The 20,329-nt window shown below is 47.7% G+C and overlaps 1 protein-coding gene across 5 annotated transcripts in view; it reads left to right on the top strand.

Moving 5' to 3' along the window:
- The window catches only part of hipk3b (homeodomain interacting protein kinase 3b), a 47,520-nt gene that overhangs the window by 2,804 nt on the left and 24,387 nt on the right, over positions 1-20,329 (top strand). For 4 of the 5 annotated variants that reach the window (XM_061244620.1, XM_061244621.1, XM_061244618.1 and 1 more), the window contains one exon: positions 6,613-7,855. In XM_061244620.1, coding sequence (XP_061100604.1) covers positions 6,615-7,855 — 1,241 coding nt within the window. In that variant the 5' untranslated portion in view covers positions 6,613-6,614. Of the gene's footprint in view, positions 1-4,955; positions 5,095-6,612; positions 7,856-20,329 lie in introns of those variants that run through there. The other variant, XM_061244619.1, reaches the window with a different exon arrangement.

Genomic DNA, 20,329 nt, shown 5'->3' with positions numbered 1-20,329 from the left:
GCCGATGCAGCTGTCGCGTGTAGATTACATGCATCCGATCAAACAGAGAAGGCTCTGTGGAGCGATAAGGCACCCAGAGCCTGCCCTCCCAGGGTGTTGTTACGGTTAATTGTGCCTTGCCCAGTTCGACTCCTGACCATGGCCGAGTATGACGCGGTCCAAATTTGATCCCAGTCGTTGGGCGTGTCGAGTAATATGATACGCGGCTCGGGATCCCCGCAATGTTCAGTTTTCAACGGGATGAATCATCCCAGAATAAGGAACAGAGAATGTCTCCAATTATTTCTATGGGATTAATTTGTTCAGCAGCAACTAACCATGACACACAATAGATCCCTATGCCGCTTCTTGTGATCTCAGGAAGTTAGCAAGAAAGTAAGAAACTTTCATTGTACACCAGAGAACGCTGTACCCTGGCTGGACGTTTGCATGTTCCGTTTACTCGACGTGAACCTACCCTCGTGCTTTTACCTGCTACTGCAGATTGAACGCGAGCCTTCGGTTTGCTGTTGGGTCAAAATGGCTGGCAGACATTGTGCAGTTGTGGAATGTTGCTGTTGAGTCTCTCACACCTCTCTCTCCCCGTGGAGAAGCACGTGAGCGGCCTGCGATTCCTGCGCCGCAATCAATAGTCCTGCTTGTTTTGCTTCTGACTCCCGTTTGTTGCGTCTCCTTGAAAACTGGAGCATGCCGGCTGTAATTTGTTATGCATTAGATTTTATTTCTGGACTCTTAATGGCGCTTTGTTGGCTTCATGCGAACGTGATACTCCGGGTCTTGTGAACACAATGCCGCATGCTTATTAAATAAGGAACCCCTTATTAAGCTGAAGGCTCCAGTCTTTTATCCCTTTCTTCAGGGTACACTGCGTTGGCAGTGCTGCAGTCACAGCAGTCGTTTAAACCGAAAAGAAAACAAAGAAAAATCCAAAAGTATGTTATTATTATTTTGCCAATGGCTGACCAGTGCTCATGTAATGGTTGCGGTTCAGGTGATCTCATAGTGTCGTTCAGGTGATCACGGTTGGTTAACGCGTCGTGGTAGCTTGCTTTCTTTTTTGGCTTTTGTGGTTTTGTTTACGTGGTGTTTACTCTGTTGCTAAGCACGGAGATGGTGGTCATTGGGTTGCCAGGTCTTTATGTGCTGTTCATTCCGTCACCGTGTGCTGAGGCCGCGATCATTTGGCAGCCAGGTGGTGTTTGGAAGGCGTTCACGCAGTTGAACAGTGTCCAGGTGCTTATCGGTTGCAGCGCCGGGTTGGAAAGTCTTAGCTCAATCATGTAATGGTAGTCCTCTAGGTGTGTCAGATGGCAGATGGTCGCCCCGGCCCACCGTTGCCTGACGTGGCCCGGGGGATTGTTTGTTCTGGGCTGTCCCAGTCTGCCGCTGCATGCATACGCCATGTGATGTGACTGTCTCCATGGTGCGGTGCTGGTTTGTAAACCACACCAACCTCTTGGTTTCTCCATATACATTTCCGCCAGCTTAGGTGTTTCTTTATTGTTCCAATGCTGGAAAAAGGGCAGTTTTGTAAATGTTTCAACAAGTGATTAATTCATATGATTGAATAAACCTATTTTGAAGTGACACACCTGAGGGGAGATTGATATAATTATATGTACAACTGGTTCAGGATAAAATTGGGTTGTAATTGACACAGATAATATTCCAATGGCCTGTCTTGTAATAGTGTTGAACTTTGTCAGAATACTCCTCTGGCTGATGGAGTATTTCCGTTTGAAGGGGGAAGTTTTTAACTGGATGGTAATGACAGAAATGTTCCAACAGACTGGGGGTTGAGAGAGAGCTCCCCTGTGGTTGGTCTTTGTGCCATTTTGGAGAAAACACCATCTTATCTGTCTGTTCCTGAGGAGACTGCTGGAAGTACTGTGGCAGAATTCCGATGCCTTTGTGTGCGAGTTCAAACTGTAAACATTTTTCAAGCCCCGACCAAATCCAAAAGTAAGGCGCAAAATTTGGTCATTTTGACACGAGAGGCTGTTTCAGAAAAGTACCATTCCAACTTCTTCCCAATACTTTTTCATGTGTTTACCACTGAATTGGCATTTTTCTCTATTGTTTTTTCCCCCCACTCCATATAAATACACTGGGCAGAGCTTAAGGAGGCTTGCTGTAGCAGTGGGCAGCTTAAGGAAATGGCTTCCCTGTAGTGCAGACACATAGGCGGCTCATCTTTTGACCAGATGTCTTTGCACCCAATTAACACATCAGCGCAGCATTCGCCCTTTGGATCTACGCGACAAATGGGAGCCTTTGAGGCTTTGCCTTGCACCACGACTGCACTTTTTCCACAGGGGTGGCTGCACCATTCAGGTGCTTTCTGCCGAACCCCCCACCCCACTCGACACCCCACAGCAGGATTGTCCTGACTCAGGCAAAAGGTCAACAAGAAGCAATTACTTGTGGCCCTGGACCTTGAGTCACAGTAACCCGACACCACGCGAGGAGTTTCCACCCAGCGTAGGGGAGTGTCAGGCTACGGGAGGTAATAATAGCAGGCCTTGCAGCTGCCACACACGCAAGCTTAAATTTATTAAAGGGCTCTATTTGTGAAGTCCCCCCCCCCCCCCCCCCCCCCTTCCCAGTTGCTTGACTCCAACATTGTAACTGGTCCCTCCTCGCATGTCCGGTCCCCAAACAGAAGGTCCCGTCAGATCACTCCCTCAAATGAATGCCAGACTGGCCCAGATTTATCTTATCTCGCAAGTACGGAGGCTGTGGGCTCTTCCTACGTCACCGAACCGCTTGACAGATGTGCTTTGGGTAGCGTGACTTGCTTGGCCTGCCGGTGTCCCTGGCCTGTGAGGGGGAAGTGTTCTGATGCTCATCTCTGAGCGGAGGCCATTTTGCTGATGAGGAGATAAGAGAGTGGACTCTTTCTCAGAACCTGCCACTCCTGCTCCTGTAGTGCCTCTTGTAAAGTTCTCATGAAATTGGCAAAAGGTGCGCCGGCACAAACTTTGAACAAATGGAACCTGGAGAATTAAACGGGGTGTCCTCGTTTGTCCCGTACCATATGGTTGTGCACAAAGGGAATTCTAAATTACTGGGCAAAACTTTGTCTGATAAACTACCAACTCCTTTCAACTGCGGCAGTGGGCTTTGAAAGTAGTTGCGATTATTTAGACCCGTCAGCCGATACATTGTGTGCTGTGTGGTACAGCATTTTTGTTAAAGATTTAAAGGCTCCCTTTTAGCAACGACTAAAAAAAAACAACAAACCCCCCTTTTTGGTGCGCACAGTTCCCATGTTGCTAAAATGGCCTTCTTGGTTGATGCAGCTCTGGTGAGGATCTCTGCGTGCCTGCTGTGGCATATTTTAATGCCAAAACAGGTCGTTCTTTAGTGTCTTTTTGTGTCTTATCACCCTCTCAGTGTCCAGTATCCCACGAACACTGCAGCTGGTCGGTTAATATTTACTCAGTGTGCTGCCAAAGGAGCTCCACTACAGGAGACGCCACCCTGAAGTCGCTCGTCTGATAACAGACAAACGGGCTCCATTCCTGTCCCCTGCTGTTAGGGCCTGAGGCTCGTTTAATATTTTCCCTGTGCCGGCACATGCATAAGCTGCCCTACCGTCTGGACGCTTTTGTACTTCTGATAAAGAATTCGGCATACACCACCTGCGTGCCAGCAGGGAACAGGGTTGCGGACAGTTGGCAGGCTGGCCGTTCCCTGATAAAACAGCCCAGCCCATCTCTCCCTCAGCAGTTCAACTTCGCCGCCGCTCAAAAACTCCTCCTCGTTTTGGCACGTTCTGGGCCGGTTGCCTTGAGACCGGCTCATCTTTGGAGTTTGGCTTTTGCGAGCAGGTTCGGAGGTCAAGCCTCGCTGTCTGGTTTGCCCCTGGTCCGCACAAACGTCTCCGACGGCACGGGTGGGCCTTATTTACCATCCACACCGAGACAGGCCGGGTCTAATCCCTCCACTTCCGCCCGCCACGGGAGCGTAGCGAAGTCTGTCGACAATGAAGCAAGTTTTCTGCAGCGAAACAATGCGCCGTCTTTGTGCCGCCCGAGCCGTAAGCGTGTGTCACAAGTGCAACACCGTTTTTCTATGAGCGCAGTTATTTTTGGCTGTCGTGCAGAGCGAGCCCACACAGTGAGTGTCTGCAGCCAGCTGGATGTGTAAAACTCTCTAATTGAGGATGGAAGTCCCAGTGCTGACAGAATTCACAGAACATAACCCTCTGCTTTTTATAAAAGAATGTATTGATAATACCACAACCAAGTCTGGAAAGCCTGGATTTGTTTGTTAAGCTTGGCTTTTTGGACAGCTGACATTACATTAGCTGACATAGGGGCAAGCAAACACTGGACTGTTTTCAGATAATCTATCAGATAGATCACTAATGAACGCAGTGTGCATCTTGACTTGGGAATATCTGCACCAGATGTACTGAAATGACTAAGATTACTTGTATTTGGTCATCCTCCAAAGAACCCTCCCTTCCCCTTCTGAACTCTTTGGGCATCTGGGGGGGAAACCCCAGTATAGGTCAGAGTTCTCCACAGTGAATAGGTTTCTTCTCAGTGCACAGGGAGTTTTAGCTCGTCAGAAAATGGATGTCACGTGGAACGTGGCTGGTCAAGGTTTCCACAGCTTTCGGTTAGGATGCGACCAGGCTCATTGCAGCCAAATTTGATGGTAGAATACTACCAGAAGAGCGAACTTGCACCAGTCTTTATCAGTACATCGCTCACGTTTATCTGTTTTCTAGAACTGCAGCTGTCAGCTGTTTTGGCTTTGAGGCGGAAGTGACGGCGCCTTGCTTCCTGGCCGATGTTCTTTGCGTAAAAAAAAAAGGTGACGAAGTTGAGTTGCAAAGTCTGCCCCACAAAGGGGAAATTGGCTGTGGTTTGGGTCACATGGTCTCCTGTTGAATAGCGTGGCCTTATCTAGTTCCCTTTGCCTTGCGCTGCTGTTTGGGCTGTCGCAAGCGAAGCAGCCCGACGTAGACGTTCTCTCCTCTAAGATGCCTAATTGATTAGTTCTACTTTGAAGCTCCCTTGCTTTTCTTTTGGGGGGGGGTTGGGGATGTAACATGGAGGACCAAAAAGAGGAGAGAGTGAGGTAGGCTCTTGATAGTTATTTTTAATACGTGCTTTTACAGTCTACTGTCTACAGTCAAACTGTTAAGCCACTTAAATGAAGCCACTGAGTAAGTTTGGGCTTCATTTCTCGAATTCGTAGTGGTGACTAAATCTGAAAATATGTTTAACACCTTGGTTTTCGAGAAACTATAATTGAAAATCCTGCCACAGCAGTATGCCGCGGCTGAATGAACGGTGTGTTGTGCTTATTTTTGAATAGGCTATTTGTTAGCTTTAGGCTAATGCTGCCTGGTAGACTGTAGCTCATTCCAAGGGCTAGATCTGCTCCAGCAGAACTAGATTGGCGGCTTCAGCTGGACACGCAGACAGCTGTGGGGACAGTTCAGTGTGCCAAGGGCACCGTATGAGTGGCCCTAAACTACGAACCCAATGAAATTAAATATGCTGTGCCACACCTTTGCTGAAGAGAGACGTCCCAGTTTTGTCTAAATATTTTGTCTATAAAAAAAACTGTAAGTATCGCATTGCTTTTTGAAATGAGGAAATGGGCCAAGCGTTGTTGCTGGGAGGAATCCTTATCGAAGCTGGTGTTTTGCGCTGCTGTGGGCAGCGCAACAGTCATTACTCAACTTTCCCTGCTCTGAGTAACCAAACGCCAGTTCCCCAGAGACCGAAAGGTTGCTGCTGGGAAACCGGCCATAAAAGGTCAGGTGAACCTATTGAGCATTCGGTCCCTTCCCAACAGTAGCAGTGGGGGAACAAGGCCTCCATCGAAGCGCACGTGTTTTTCATCTGGAAAGGTTGCGTCTGTGCGCTGACGTCACTTGCCCGGCCTGTGCGCTCAGAGTCTGGCGCAGGACTTTCGAGCTGTGGAATTTGCGTGCATGTCAGCGCAAATGTTTTCAGAAAAAAAAGACGCGGCTTCACTCATCTGTATTTGCGATGTGCCAACCGCAAGACGGCATTGCCTAATTTTGTGCTGCCTTATGAAATCTCACATGCAAACATTACAAAACGAGCTTGCATGAAAAATAGGTTTTCTCTTCCAGTACTTTTCCAGCAAAAGCTCTTGAGGGATTGCATATCGGTGCTAAAATGTGATTAGGCTTAGCCCAGTGCTCTACGCCATTGTTCAGATATGGAACAGCGAAGTCACGCATTTTAGATATTAAAGGCAATGACAAAAAAACAAATTGGAATTTAATATTTTCCTGTGCTTATGGATGAACATTTGTCTTCATTACAAATGAATATCCTTTTAATGTCTGTGTGTCTAGTGAATTTCTGGTCATATTCTGTAATTAAATTGACTGTAATTCATGCGATTAATCCCACTTCAATTTAACTGGAATTCTTAAAACCCAATCCGACTTTGGTACGTTTTTCATATACATGAAACGGGAATAGTTTAGTCCAGTGGTAGTTGAGCAGAAACTAATCTTCTGTATGCCATTTGGGTGGGTTTTGAAAGTTTGTGTGTGGACCCAATTGCCCGTTGGCCTTGCACTAATTCCACGCTTTCCTCTCTTCCCCACAGGTATGGCCTCACAAGTCTTAGTATACCCACCACATGTTTATCAGACCCAGTCAAGTGCCTTTTGTAGAGTGAAGAAACTGAAAGTCGAGCCCAGCAGCTGCGTTTACCATGAGAGAGCCCACCCGCGGACCTATTTGAATGGTAGAACCCTCGGCATCGCCAAGCCCACCAAAAGTGTTCGTTCGTTTCAGACTGAGGACTCGGCGGCTGGCAGACCCCGCGACAGGCAGGACCTCGCGTCTCAGCCGGCGTCTTTGAGCGGCTCGCACCGCCAGCGGCCCCAGGAAGGGGCGGTCCCCTCGCAGGGCAAGGGGCGGAGCCTGCAGGAGGGCGGGGAAGGTGGCAGCGGAGCAGTGAGGGAAGGAGGCGGAGACGGTGACCGGAGCAGCGGACGAGGAGGGGGAGGGGGAGGGGGAGGGGGCGGAGACCAGGACGAGAAGGAGAACGAGAAGGAGAACGAGGACAGCGCAGGTTTGAACTCGGGACTCGGTCCGCAGCGATGCGGGCTGAAACGTAAGAGCGAGGAGTTGGATAACCGGGAGAGCGCCATGCAGATAGTCGAGGACCTGTCCATGTTGCCTGCTATGTTGCAAACCAGTGTGGCGAACCCGGCGGGGGGGGCAGGAGCAGGGGTGGGGGGAGGGCCCTCGAAGCAGGGCGGGGCAGGGGCGGCGGGCGGGGATGGGGACTACCAGCTGGTGCAGCACGAGGTGCTGTGCTCCATGAAGAACACCTACGAGGTGTTGGACTTCCTGGGCCGGGGGACTTTCGGCCAGGTGGTGAAGTGCTGGAAGCGGGGCACGAGCGACGTGGTGGCCGTCAAGATCCTGAAGAACCACCCATCGTACGCGCGGCAGGGCCAGATCGAGGTGGGCATCCTGGCCCGTCTGAGCAGCGAGAATGCCGACGAGAACAACCTGGTGCGGGCCTTCGAGTGCTTCCAGCACCGCAACCACACCTGCCTGGTGTTCGAGATGCTGGAGCAGAACCTGTACGACTTCCTCAAGCAGAACAAGTTCAGCCCGCTGCCGCTCAAGGTGATCCGGCCCATCCTGCAGCAGGTGGCCACCGCGCTGAAGAAGCTGAAGAGCCTGGGGCTCATCCACGCCGACCTCAAGCCCGAGAACATCATGCTGGTGGACCCTGTGCGGCAGCCCTACAGGGTGAAGGTCATAGACTTTGGCTCGGCCAGCCACGTCTCCAAAGCCGTGTGCTCCACGTACCTGCAGTCGCGCTACTACAGGTAAGGGGGCTGCAGCGGCCGTGGGGTGTTAGGGTGGGACAGCTGCTTTTTGTCAGGCTTTTTGAGCCCCTCAAACTGTGTGAATCTTCAGCTATAGGTCAGGGGTCTCCAAAAGAGCCAGTGTGGGTGCAGGTTTTGGTTTTAGCCCAGTGCTGACAGTTATTACTGACTTGATTCTCTTTATTGAAGACCATGATTGGATAATTAGTTCATAATATGTTATTTAGCAGAAGCATTTATCCAATGCGACTTCAATTCAGTTCATTAGCAGGGGACCATCCCCCTGGAGTAGTGCAGGGTCTTGCTCAAGGGCCTCATTGTGGCTACACCAGAGCTTTAACCACCAGTCATGTACCTTAGCCACTAGGCTACAGGCTGCCCCTAGTTGGGCCAGGTGTCTTCATGCTGGGTAAAAACAAAAACCTGCACCCACACCGGCCCTTTTCGGATAAGATGGACTCCCCTGCTATAGGTGGTTATCGCATATTGTCTTTGTTGATGCTGCTTCAGAAAGTTGTGGTGCATTTAGTCTTGCTCCCTTCCAATTATTGAGCTCTGCGTTGTTCATGTTATATAATAGGTCAACGTCTTAGTTTGAGGCCTACATAACACAAATTATCTCATCGGCTATCGGATGGCATCTCAGGATTTAACTGCTGCTTCTCGATGAGAATGTCACCGTTTCGCTTACTTCTTAAAAACCTTTTAGAGATATACTAAATGGTTAAATAGTGAAACTAAAAATAGGCCACAGGCAACAAAGCTAAACTTACTACGAAAACAACATCCTGTTCTCGGAGAAGCCACAGAGAAAATGTAACTTCATGATTTTACTGGCCGCAGGTAAACATTACTGGAATTTGGCAGATCTTATGCAGAGCAGTGTACACTATTTTTACATAGTGTCCATTTATTCAGCTGGAAATATGCTGAGTGGTTATGACCTCAGTGGCGTACCTGGGAAATCAGCCCTTGAACACTATGTAAGGAACTGAATTGACACGCATGTAATTGTACTACCTGGTCTGGTTATTTACAAACTTTATAGAAAACTGTCCTGAATGTTTTTTGGGACTCAGGGGATCTGGTTTTTTAAAAGCAATTGGGGGGAAAAAAAGAAGAAAAAAAAGTATGCTCGAATACCCATGCATATTCGGCTATGCAAAGCACAGATCTTCACTGACAGCACGAGAGCTGGCAAGCTCCTGTCTAATCCGACGGTCACACCCAAACACGTGGCCTTGCATAACAGTGGAACAGGCATGTTTATCTGCACAGGAATGCTTCTAATGTCTTGCATGTTTCTGGATTGGTGGATGGAAAATTGTCTGGAAGAAGTCTCTTTAGCTGCCCTTTTCGAGATACCCATGCATATTTGGTATGATGTCTGCCATTACATAACTTACAGGAATGACCCATTTAACCCAAGGGTTTCAGCTTGGAGCCTTCGTGAGACATTCTTGGCTTGGAAAGAACATTCCAAGGCCCGGTTCTGTGCTAACGCATACGCAACCTGACTAGTTATATCAGCAAAGAACATAATGTAACATATGAGAACAGATACTGCTTTACAGCAGAGGAAATCCTACTCATTGCAGGTAGTGCATGAGGTATGTGTTTAAAGAGATCTATATCTGCACTATGGGAAGAGCTGTTTGTTTCTATGCCCCACTGAGGCGTAGGTGTGAAGGTTCTCGTTGAGTCCTGCTTCACGGTCGGTTACTGGGAGTGCTTTTACGGGAAGGCTTGTTTGCAGAAGGCATCCCCCCGCCTCTCTCTGCCTTGGAAGAGCGCTGCTGCAGCAGTCTTAGGGCCTCCTGTCTCTAATTAAACCAGGCCCGCTGTAATTAAGGTCTGCCCACGTTCTGTAAGGAAAGCGGTTTATTACTGCACGTCTAGAAAAAAAAACCTTTTCTCCGCCTCTTTCGCCGAGTCTTTACTGGATCGTTAGGCGTGGTGGAAAAACGGGGGCAACCCTTGTGTCTTTTTCAGTCAAAGGTCCGCCTCCACCCCCCACCCCCCCACCACCAATTTGGGGGTTTGACTTCCCTTATCGGGCTTTCGTTACATAATGTGAGGGTACAGTTTGTCTGCACAGGCTTGTTCTGATGTCTGTGGCAAGGTTGCGCAGTGCACAGATAAAAAAGAAGAACAAGTGTACATTCTGTGCCTTCCACTGCCTGTTTATTGGCATGTTCCATCCCAAGGCAAGATGAAGGACCCCAGTCTCTGGTTTGCAAGAACGGATAAGAAAAAAATGTTTACTCGTTTCAACTAAGCTGTCAATTTTCCAACATCTGGTTCAATATCTTGTCACTTAATGACAGACGTTTTATTCTTTACTCTGGTCTATGAATGTCTCTGCATGATATAAAATTATATAACGGAAATATATTTTACTGAAATTGTGTTTCCATGGGCTATCTTTTGCATGACAGGGATTGCATAGTCAGTAGCCACACAAGTACAAACTCATACATTTTTCCTGTTTAATCTAGAGGGGTATTATAAATGGCATTCAGTGAAACGTTTGAATGTTTAGTACATTTGTTTAGCATGTTTTATGCAGTTTTTCAGGAGCCGCAGGTTGTAGGAGTTGGTCGCTGGCATGCGGACGGCTGATCTGGCGAACAGCCTGTTCTGACCCAGTAATCAATGGGGGACTGGGGCAGACGGCCTTTTTCCGGAACCATCCGGAACACAATGTGTAGTGCGCATGGATCCTGGACAATTGGGCCGGCCACCTGAATGCCAGCATTTATGCTCCCGTCAGGAGAAATTCCCTGTGACCCATCCGGTTTTTTTATGGGCCTATTTTTTACCCGCCCACCTTTGCCATGTGACGCAGACTCTCGTTCGCCTCCTGAAGGCCAGCCCCCTCCGTATGACGGCTTCTCACTCACCGCCTGGAGACCGTGACAGTTCTGAAATGCCGGGTCCCCGTCACAGCTGGGAGCTCGTTCCCGTCCTGTGCGCGGTTCTTCGGCGAGGAAGACTCCGCTGGGTCACCGCTGGGAGCGAGTCAAACCGCTATGTTCAATTTAACACTTCGACCGCGCTCCATCTTACCGTCCCGCGCTGCCCTTCTCATCCCCTGCCAGTAAATGCAATTTACAATTTTTCTCCAGAAACCCCACTGGTCCACTACACTGAAGCAGTTTAACTCGTCCCTTTGGCAAAATCCATTTAAAGCCATACTCCATTTCAGGTGTCCTAAATGCCCATGTCTTGTGTCCAGGAGTATCTAAAAAATCTTTTTTAATAAAAAAAACATGCAGAAGCCGTCCATGTTGGTTCTCTTGGACCGAATCGGCATATGATTTTTGCCGTCTTTGCATTGACCGTTGAGCTCAACAAGCCAGCATCCTTGCGCTCCTGGTACTGTGCTCTTTGAAACATTAAGCATAATGAGCAGGGAGGTGCAGACATCCCCCCTGATTTGATTGCATTGTCCTGCTGAATGAGGGAGATTTATGGGCTGGCCTGGCAGCTGGAACGGCACGTGGGGAGCCTGGGCTTGACCACAGCGAGCCTCTTGTGTAGCAGGATGTGGCTGCACAGTGATACCTATATCTACACTACGCATCTGTGCTTATCTTCTGCACCTAGTATAAACTACTCGGTACATTACTTATCTGCCTTTTTAAAAACGCATAAAATGATGGACAGCTAGAGGGGCACCGATACTATCTGAAGCATCGATCGACGCCGAAACAGCCTCCAAGGCTCGATTTAAGAAACTTTACGTCGAACCTAATAAAACATCTGCCGGTTAATCACCAAATGAGCACAATGAATTCACTACAGTGAAACCGTAGCATTAAGCGCTAGCCAGGCAAAGCAGCTAACACTACAACAATCTCTGCACAGACGAGACCAGCTTCCAAACGTCGGCATGAATGACCACTAACATAATAAGTAGCCTACTTGTTACACTTAATGAAGTATTTGGTAATCGGTTCTGAAAAAAAACAAAAAACGTATTGGCATACCTCTACACTTTTGTGTATAGCGGCTGAATAGAGTTAGCACTTTGTGATAAAAGGCCCAAGTTTATTCTCTGTACACATGTGCACTCATGCACACTCTTTCACAATTAATATTTTAATTTTAGAAGGGAAAGACTAGTACGAGAGATTAGAGTGGTGCTCTCTACTAATTTTGATTTGCCAAAAACAACATTGCAAACCATTCGAAATTAAACTTCTGAACCCGTCCGACTGGAGTGAAGTTGTGTTCTTGTACCTTAGAATGAGCTATTTTCACTAATGTCCTCTCAGACGCTGATGGGAGAATGCTGGCTGGGTTTGGATGTTTTCATGGCCGTGGAGGTAATGTGGGTCAGCTGAGCCCACAGGGAGAAAATGGGTCAGGTGACTCGCAGCAGTGCCCTGCTGTGTTTTGCCAGCAGCGGAAGGTGTGGTGGTGTTGCAGCTGAAAGCTGGTTTTACGGAAAGAAGGTTGTGGGGCTGTGACGCACTGTGGCGTCCATCCTCAAAAGCGGAAGCGACTCATCTCTCGGGTCCTCCTCCTGCCGGACCAGAATGCTTTGCAGGCCGACTTTGGCTAGTGAACAGACCCGGGTGGGGGTCGGGTGCGTATGAAGCGGCTTCCGTTGCCGTTTCGCCCTGCTCCATTCTGACCGCTCAAGTACGGCAAGTTGACGTGGTGTTTGAATAATTAATGCTGCGTGCTCGGTGACCCAGACCGCTGTGTCATAAAGGGATCGCTTGCAAACCTAAGCAGTGAGGTCACACCTCACTTCTATAGGAAGACACTGGCCACTACAGCTTTAGTAGTCTCAGTTATAGGATCTGTTGTAATTGTGTTGTCTGGGGAACAGTGCAACACAGACCACTAGCCTACTGAATGTTGGTGTGAAAGCTCAAAATGAATTTACAGTGGTTGGTCTGTAGAGAGTCTGAACCATCTAGTGGCCATTTGTGACATGGGGGTCCAAGTCCCGGCAGAATAAAGAGAATCCTTTATTTTTCTTCACTATTATACCTGCTGAAATGTTCTTGCTGTGAAAAAAAAAACAGGTGGCAGTGTCAAGAGTTCACACATCTGCAGAATAGACACCAGAGCTCGGACATAATGACTGTGACCCAGCTCATGTATCAGTTCCTATTACCAATGGTGAAGGTGTTCATCGGTAGTTCAGGTAGTTCTGTCTTATTGTACAGACAGATTTGCTGTTTCTGTTCATGTCCTTTAGCCAGTTCAGCACAGCTATGCTCACAATAAGCCTGCACACCCGTGATATGGGAAGTCTTAAAGCAGCTATGATGCAGAAGCGAGCTTGTGAAAGCTCAAGTGGCTGCTCTGTTTATTTTCCCATGTTAAGAAATCGTCCCTCTGGGGTTTTTCAGTAGGACTTGGCAGGTCCAGAGAGAAGTGACTGCACACTTTTGAGAGACTGTGCTGCTGTGGAACTGCCATGCACTAGCTTGAGTCGAACCGTTATTAACCAGCCATTTAACGGCCTTAGTCTTGCTTTTACTCATTCCTGCCCGTCTTTGTGACACACAGCGCTGACGTTCTCTCGCTGCCTCGCTTACGGTAAAGGCTTAGTGTTTCAGGAAATGGCTGAAATAGAACGGCGCTTTGTGTGACGTCGAAAGGAAGTCGAGCCCAGAGTGGACCGAAATTGGCGAGTTAAATTTCACATCTCTGTTTATCTCCAGATAAAATCTTTTGCAGCGGCTCTTCGCCATGTAATGAGGGGACGTCTAAAAAATGTTAATGGAAATACCCTTCCAAGGATCCGTGCTTGTGTAGTGGCCGTTTCATCATCTCGGAATTTCTTCCTAAATGAAATGTAATATTTATTTTGGGAGGGGACATTTCATAAAATCCTAAGGGGGAAGGAGGAACATACCACTCTGTCTTGGCAGAAGGGGAAATGTATTTTATTTTGCAAATAGGTGAAGTTCGACAGACAGTTTGCCGTGTATGCTCTCCAAAAAAAAAAAAACCAAGTGACTTACTCGATTTGCACTGAGAGAGCACTGACACATTCTCAGTGTTGTCATTGTACACTCGGCTGGCTCCGTCGAGCGGGCGACGTCTTAACCGCCGCAGCTGTCGATCAGATCCATACCGGCCATTGTTTCATCCTCCACTTCTAAGCCTATTCACGGTAGTCCCCAAATTCGCCATTCTCATATTTTCCTCGGGCAGCCTGCGGTCCCAGTTCTGTCTCCCAAGTCGAGGCTCCGTCTTCAAAGGAAGCGTTTATAAACAGGAAGTGTATTCCCAACATCCTGTTGTCTGCTTTACGGGGGTTGAAGGAGTGGGAGTGAGTTAGGAGGCTGGGGAGGGGGCCTCACCCCCAAACACTGGACGTGATAGCGATATGGCTCGCTGCAGTCCCCGCTCCTCTTCTGAGAGCAACAGCCGAGCATACCTCCTTAAAATAGCCAATGGGACGGGCCCAGTGCTTGTTGACTACTATAGATGGAGAGGCCTCTGGCAGCGGGAGTGAAATAAGGCAGAGCTAAATGCTAGCGAGGCCGTTCTCTCCTTCAAGGTCAGCATGTTCCAGTGTGGCTTTCTTTTTTCTTCTTTTCGTTTGCAGGAGAAAATTCAACAGGGTGGAATCGAAGTAAAGGATGTTGGACCCCTTTTTTTAGCCTGAAGGCAGGTCGACTCTCTTGCCTCCTCTCCCTTCCCTTGTCCTTTTAAAAGTTTTCAGTTTTGTTTGGTTTCCATGGAGAAAAACAGCCTTGTTACTATTTACGAGGTGGTAATTAGTTCAACATTTTCTACTTTGTGTTCCACCACAATCAACTAATTCCCACACATTCCTGCTGAAAACATCTCCCCATTTGTTTCGCTCAACCTTGTAAATAGTCACTTTAAATTTATGCTGGAAGGAGGGTGAAATTTGGGGATGCATCTTAATTGTACCCCTGCTCCCGCACCCAGCTGGTAGATCAAAATTGTGACCAGAGAAAGCCTATTTTCTGAAAAACCTTTTAGTACTTGTATCCTCGGCCAGGAATTTTCTGTTGCGGTTTTGCGTCGAGTAAGGTGTCATTCTCTTAGACATTCAACTCTGCTGAACACACGAAGTGATGCGGTCCGCAGTTATTTTTGTATCGTAGTATCAAGGCAATTAGTGCAATTGTCTGCTTTTGTATCCCCTCGGACCCTCTCTCTCTGCTCGCGTTTTGGCTTCACACCCAAGGCGACACCGAATCGCTCGGTTGCCATGCTTCAAGGGGAGGAGATGCAGGCATGTGTTCCTCTGTTGGGAAGCATGTCTGGGTGAATAATGCAGGCCCTGCCATTCTCGGGTGTCCCGGGGTTCATCTCCTCGGTGTTGGGTCTCCCGGGCCGGGATTCGCTCGGTGTCTCTTTGCACGGGCTCGGCGTGTCAGTTTGGAAGCGCCCGATCAATAATTCACACCGCTCCCTCCGAGCCCGCCCGGCATCGGAGAGGAACAAGGACGCGTCAAATGTACCGTTCTGATGGAGAACGAGACTTATTATATTTAATGCCTTGAATGGTTTCATTGCTGGTCCTTCTTTCCAAATTCGTTTGCGGTACCTTGGCTTCTTATTATGCAAACACTTGGCCCTGGTGGTTTTGATGTAGTTTGATACTTTATAATATGTATGTGACTAATGGGGGACAGTGTGTTTAGGTGGCTGAGTAGCTTATCAAACAGTTCTTCCATCGGGTGAATCTTTGTATAAGTGGTCTAGACGCTCTAGCATAGAACATGACCAAACAGTGACGTAAAATGTTTCTATAATTTGATCAAGTGATTTGTTTTCTTACAGTGTTAATAGGGATTAATAGGGATTGCTTGTCTTCAAGCCGAACTGCGTATTGACTGCTGCTAAACAGACTGGGTGGAAAAATGAGCGCTCTCTGTCCAGCTGCATCATGTTTCCTCCTTGCGGTGGTGCTCAGGGTTCGGGGAAACTGTCCTGTTGGTGATTAATTATTCATGAGCGTTAATAATATATGGATCTGGGGTGGAGAGGGGTTGTATTGGGTTTTGTTGTCAGGTGTCAGAGAGAACACCCAGAGCATTACTGGTGATAAGAACATGTGTCCACTAAGTCCTTCCCCTCTCTGCATTGTTGCAAGATTTAGAGAAGTGGGGGAGTCTGTCCCCTGCGGGGGCCCTCTTATCCTCCTTATGTTTGGCAGAAATTAGGATGTGGCCATGTTTCTTTGTTGATTTTTGTCCACTGATTTCCTATTTGTGTAGTTGCCAATAGAAACACATTCTCATGACACTAGACTGCCAACCACTACTGTTAGGTACTACCTATCTAAAAACAATTTGGAATTTGCAACTGCTGGCTCAAATCAATTACACAAGACAACTGCACAAGTCACTAAGATGATAATGATAATTGTAGCAGCACTTTTGTGTCTATTGATATTGTAGCATGCCAGTATCGCTCAGTCTGTCCCAAATCCTCTCTGTTGGAAGTGGGTTGACTCCGACAAGTGTCATTGCAAGCTGGTTCCTGTTTTGGGCTGGACATGTTGAGAACGGTAGCGTTGGCTAAAAGTGGATGTTTGTGTGTTGGCTGTCCCTTTGTCTCCTTCCTGTCAGAGTTGCCTGAGGGTGGTATTCATTGTAAACAGAGAATAACACTGTTTTACTGGCAGGCCAGCTTGGCTCATACATGCTCTGCCTATCCTGTATCCCACTTTCCTGTTTTATGTCACTCCTGTTCACAATAAAATGCCATCTTGGCAAATGAATGGATATTTCCCTCTGTCTAGCTAACATAGTAGCTATCTGTTTTGTCATCTTGGAGCTGTTGTCTAATACAGGGCAGCCCAACCCTGTTCCTGGCGATCAGCCATCCTGTAGGTTTTCACTCCAAAACTAATTTTGCACTTCTGATACTACTAATTAGTAGCTCAGTGCGATCTCTATCTGGCGTGCTTTCTTAGGGCTGGAGTGAAATCCTACAGGACGGTATGTCTCCTGAAACAGGGCTGGGCAGCCCTGGTCTAATAAATCAATCATACTGGGAACTGAAAAACAAAAGGAGGCTCTGACTGCTGTTCAACTTTTCACCGTTTGTTTTGCCTCTGATGAAGGACTGATCGCTGTTCTGTCCTCTTGGACATGCATATAGGCTACACAGTGGAAACTGTGCTCTTTCATAGGGCTTCCAGGCTTGACAACATGGCTTGCACAGCAGCCTTTGCTGCTCCAGTGCTGCTTGGTGTAGGTTCGCTGGATCGCTTGCAGTCGAAAGCGCACGCTTCCTGTTACCTTTGTAAATGGAGAGTAGGAAAGAGGTGAGGCCAGGGATTTTTTTCCAGGAACTGAGCTGGCGTAAAAAAATATATTTAAAAAATGTTTTTGTCACATCTGTAAATTTCAACCAGATGTGTTGCGAGGCTTTTGTTTTTGTTTGGGTTGAGCCAGTGCGTTAACATCGCTTCTGCCACAGTGGAATTCAGGGCACTGTTAAAAGTGTCCGGGTTGGAAAGTAAAATGACAGGCTGTGGATGTGGTGAAGGGGGGAGGCAATAGTGACGCAATACAAAGGGCCTGGCCCTGTCTGACGGGCCCATTATATTTCCATCTGCTTCACCCTTTCAACCGGGAAAATGAACCTAGGGAAATTCCAACTGCCTGCAGCGTGAGGGGCTTTACCTGTGTGTACTTTTACAAACCGCTTTCATTGCCTGTCAATACTTTGCATAGTAGCATCATCTGCAACTCTGTTAATATATTCTTGCTCATTTCTCCTGGCTTTCATAGACTTTCTCAGATCAAGGTATTGTCCTTTATTTGGAGTTGCTGCGTGCCTGTATTTGTAGGTATAGCTACTCTTAAGCTCTGGATATGCTGTTTGAAGCAGTACTAGGCAAGACTGCTGTCGACTTGACAAACTGGCTTTCTTGGTTTGCAATGATCAACACGTGGAAAGCCGAAGGTTGCAGAGGTATTGGAAGTCATTTGCTACAGCACAATTATTCACCCCCCCCCCCCCCCCAATTCTCTGCACCCCTGACCACTCAGAGCGTCAAATTACCCGCCACTCACAGCGGCCCCTGGGCCGTTCAAAGGGCCGGCGCATCTGTTCTTGTCCGTTGTCCAGGAGCGGAGGCGGGTCGCTGAGGGCACGGAGGCCTGACTCCAGGCCTGCTTTAAAGTGTGCGAACGCTGCGGCAGCGCACCGCTTTTCCCAGAACTCCCGCGGGCTGAGGGACTTTGAGCCACATCGTTCATCCGCCGTTCACAGGCTTTGATGTGAAGTACGGCACGGTTTGAGATGCGTTCCGTATTGCTCAACCGAGCTGAAAACATCTCTGAACTGTTCCATCCCTAGTGATGAAATAAAAAATCAAACCCTACGGCACTTTGAAAAGGGGGTATTTTCAGCAGGGGCTTGTGCCCTTGCCCGTGTTGTGGTCGGTTATCTGCTGGGGTCTGTGCTGTGGCAGGGGCGAGCCTCGAACGTTCGAGAGGGCAGCCAGCTCCGCGGCCTGTGAATAATTCATGTTGTGGTTTGGGCGTTGGGTGGGGGGCGGGGTGTGTTTCCCGGAGGATAGAAGCTAGTTTGGTGGAGAGAGAATGAGCAAATGCCGTCATTTGGACCAATTAACAATTAAACAACCAGTTTGCGAAACGTGCTACTATTGGAATCACACTGGTAGACTAGTATTTCAATACACCTCAGACATTACATTAAATTTAGATGCTTTGGCGTGTTATGGAAGTGAGGAAACGCACCCATTTCATGGACTGTTGTGAGTGTCTTAACATGGTGCATTTCAACGTTATTGGTTTCTCAGCCACTGCTCATTATTTTGCAGCTACCTTTGAGGAGAGGCACATTTTTGGAGTGTGAGGTCGTGCCTATATGCGTTTTTCGCAAATACTGCAGGCATTCCTAGAATTTTGTTGGAAGACATTTTGGAAGGGGATACTAGATGGTGTTTTGCTGCCGACCTACGTAAGCCGTTCAACCAGAAGACTCCTGTTTGTTATTATAACAGTGTGAGAAAATGTGAGAAAAGTCTTTTAGTCCCTGGTGTCCTGGAGGAGAATGTTTCATTACTCCTGCCTCAGCCGTTTGATTGAGTGCACAACAGAGCCAGGCAGACATGCTGTTCTTTCTCCTGTCAGAAGAACAGGACGAGTTTCCAAGATGTTTTTTTTTGTCGTATCCAAACGTCAACTGCTCCTTTTGACTTTGGGTGGATTTCTTTATTGTTATTTTGAAACTTTTTTTCATTCTGCTGCCTGCAGAATGAAGGTCGGTTTTATTGATGAATTTTCAAATGAAATTTCCTCTTGTTGTAAGCATAAAGGTTTTATGCGTCCTTAGACTTCCTGCACTTCCACCGATGTTTATCTTGGTTTGAAGCATCCCAGGGCTGAGCTAACCTTAGCAAAGTCCAACTTTTTTTTTATTTTTTTTTATTTTTTATTTTTTTATTGAATAATGCTCTTTGGCTTATGTGCCAAATTCAGCCTGAACATTTCTGGCCAGTTGCTAAGAACCAATATTCACAGACCATTGCAGAACATACCATTAACTCAGTAGCCTGCAAAGAGGCTGTGCCTAGGCATTCCAACCCTCAATAGAATGCCTGTGTCTCTCAAACTAGAATCTTTGTACTCATGAGTCATTTCATAGAAATGTTTCTGGCATTTAAGGTTTTGCATGTTAAAATTTTAATACATTTTCTACATAGCAGATTATAAATTGCCCCTGTGGTCTGTAAAGCTTACTGTGTGGCCGGGGATTTAGAAGTGTTTATTTAGCAGTTTTTCATGTTTTGGTGTTGTGAACCAAAGTGGTGCAGAAGGCAGAGGTGGCAGGCTTTTCAACCAGTTTTTTGGTTGAAAATGTTCCCTGGCCCCCTCCCAGCACTTGCAGGGGTGGACTGTGAAAATGTTCGTAGTCAGCATGGGCTTTTAAACAAGTAATTTCTGCACGGTCCCCAAAAATGAATGGGAGTAAATCGAGAACATAACCAGGCAACCGGGAGGAACGGCGATGCCATTAACGGTTGGCCGGGACAGCTGATGTTGCTAGTGCTCCTGAAATGCAGGCAGTTACTGAATGTTACTGAATGTCAGGACATCTCTTCTGTACCTGCTCTGGCTCTCCGTGAGCTGCAGTTTACCGCTCTCCCGTTTAGCTACAGCAGCTTACGTGATAGAAATGAAAATTAGGACTGCAGAATTCGTTTTGGCTCGGCTGGTTTTGGCACGGCTGGCTTCGACGCTGAAATGAAGGGTAATGCAACGTTACGCGTCTACCAGCCCCTCTCCCTGGTTAATGGTCTTGCTGGCTGATATTTCCAGCAATCTTTCGAACGCATCAGCGCTTTGGAGCCGGTGCTTTGTTCAGTGCGAATCTCCTGCGACTCGTGGCTCGCAGCCAGAACTTCGTCTTTGTGCGAAGTGCAGGGTAACACGTGGCCCTGATGACTTCTCCCTATCAGGGCATTGTCAGAATTCCGAAGGC

Source organism: Conger conger, chromosome 6, assembly GCF_963514075.1.
Source record: "Conger conger chromosome 6, fConCon1.1, whole genome shotgun sequence".
In the NCBI taxonomy this organism is placed as follows: domain Eukaryota; kingdom Metazoa; phylum Chordata; class Actinopteri; order Anguilliformes; family Congridae; genus Conger; species Conger conger.
Note: the sequence above shows the minus strand (reverse complement) of the source record. Positions and strands in the feature narration are given on the sequence as shown.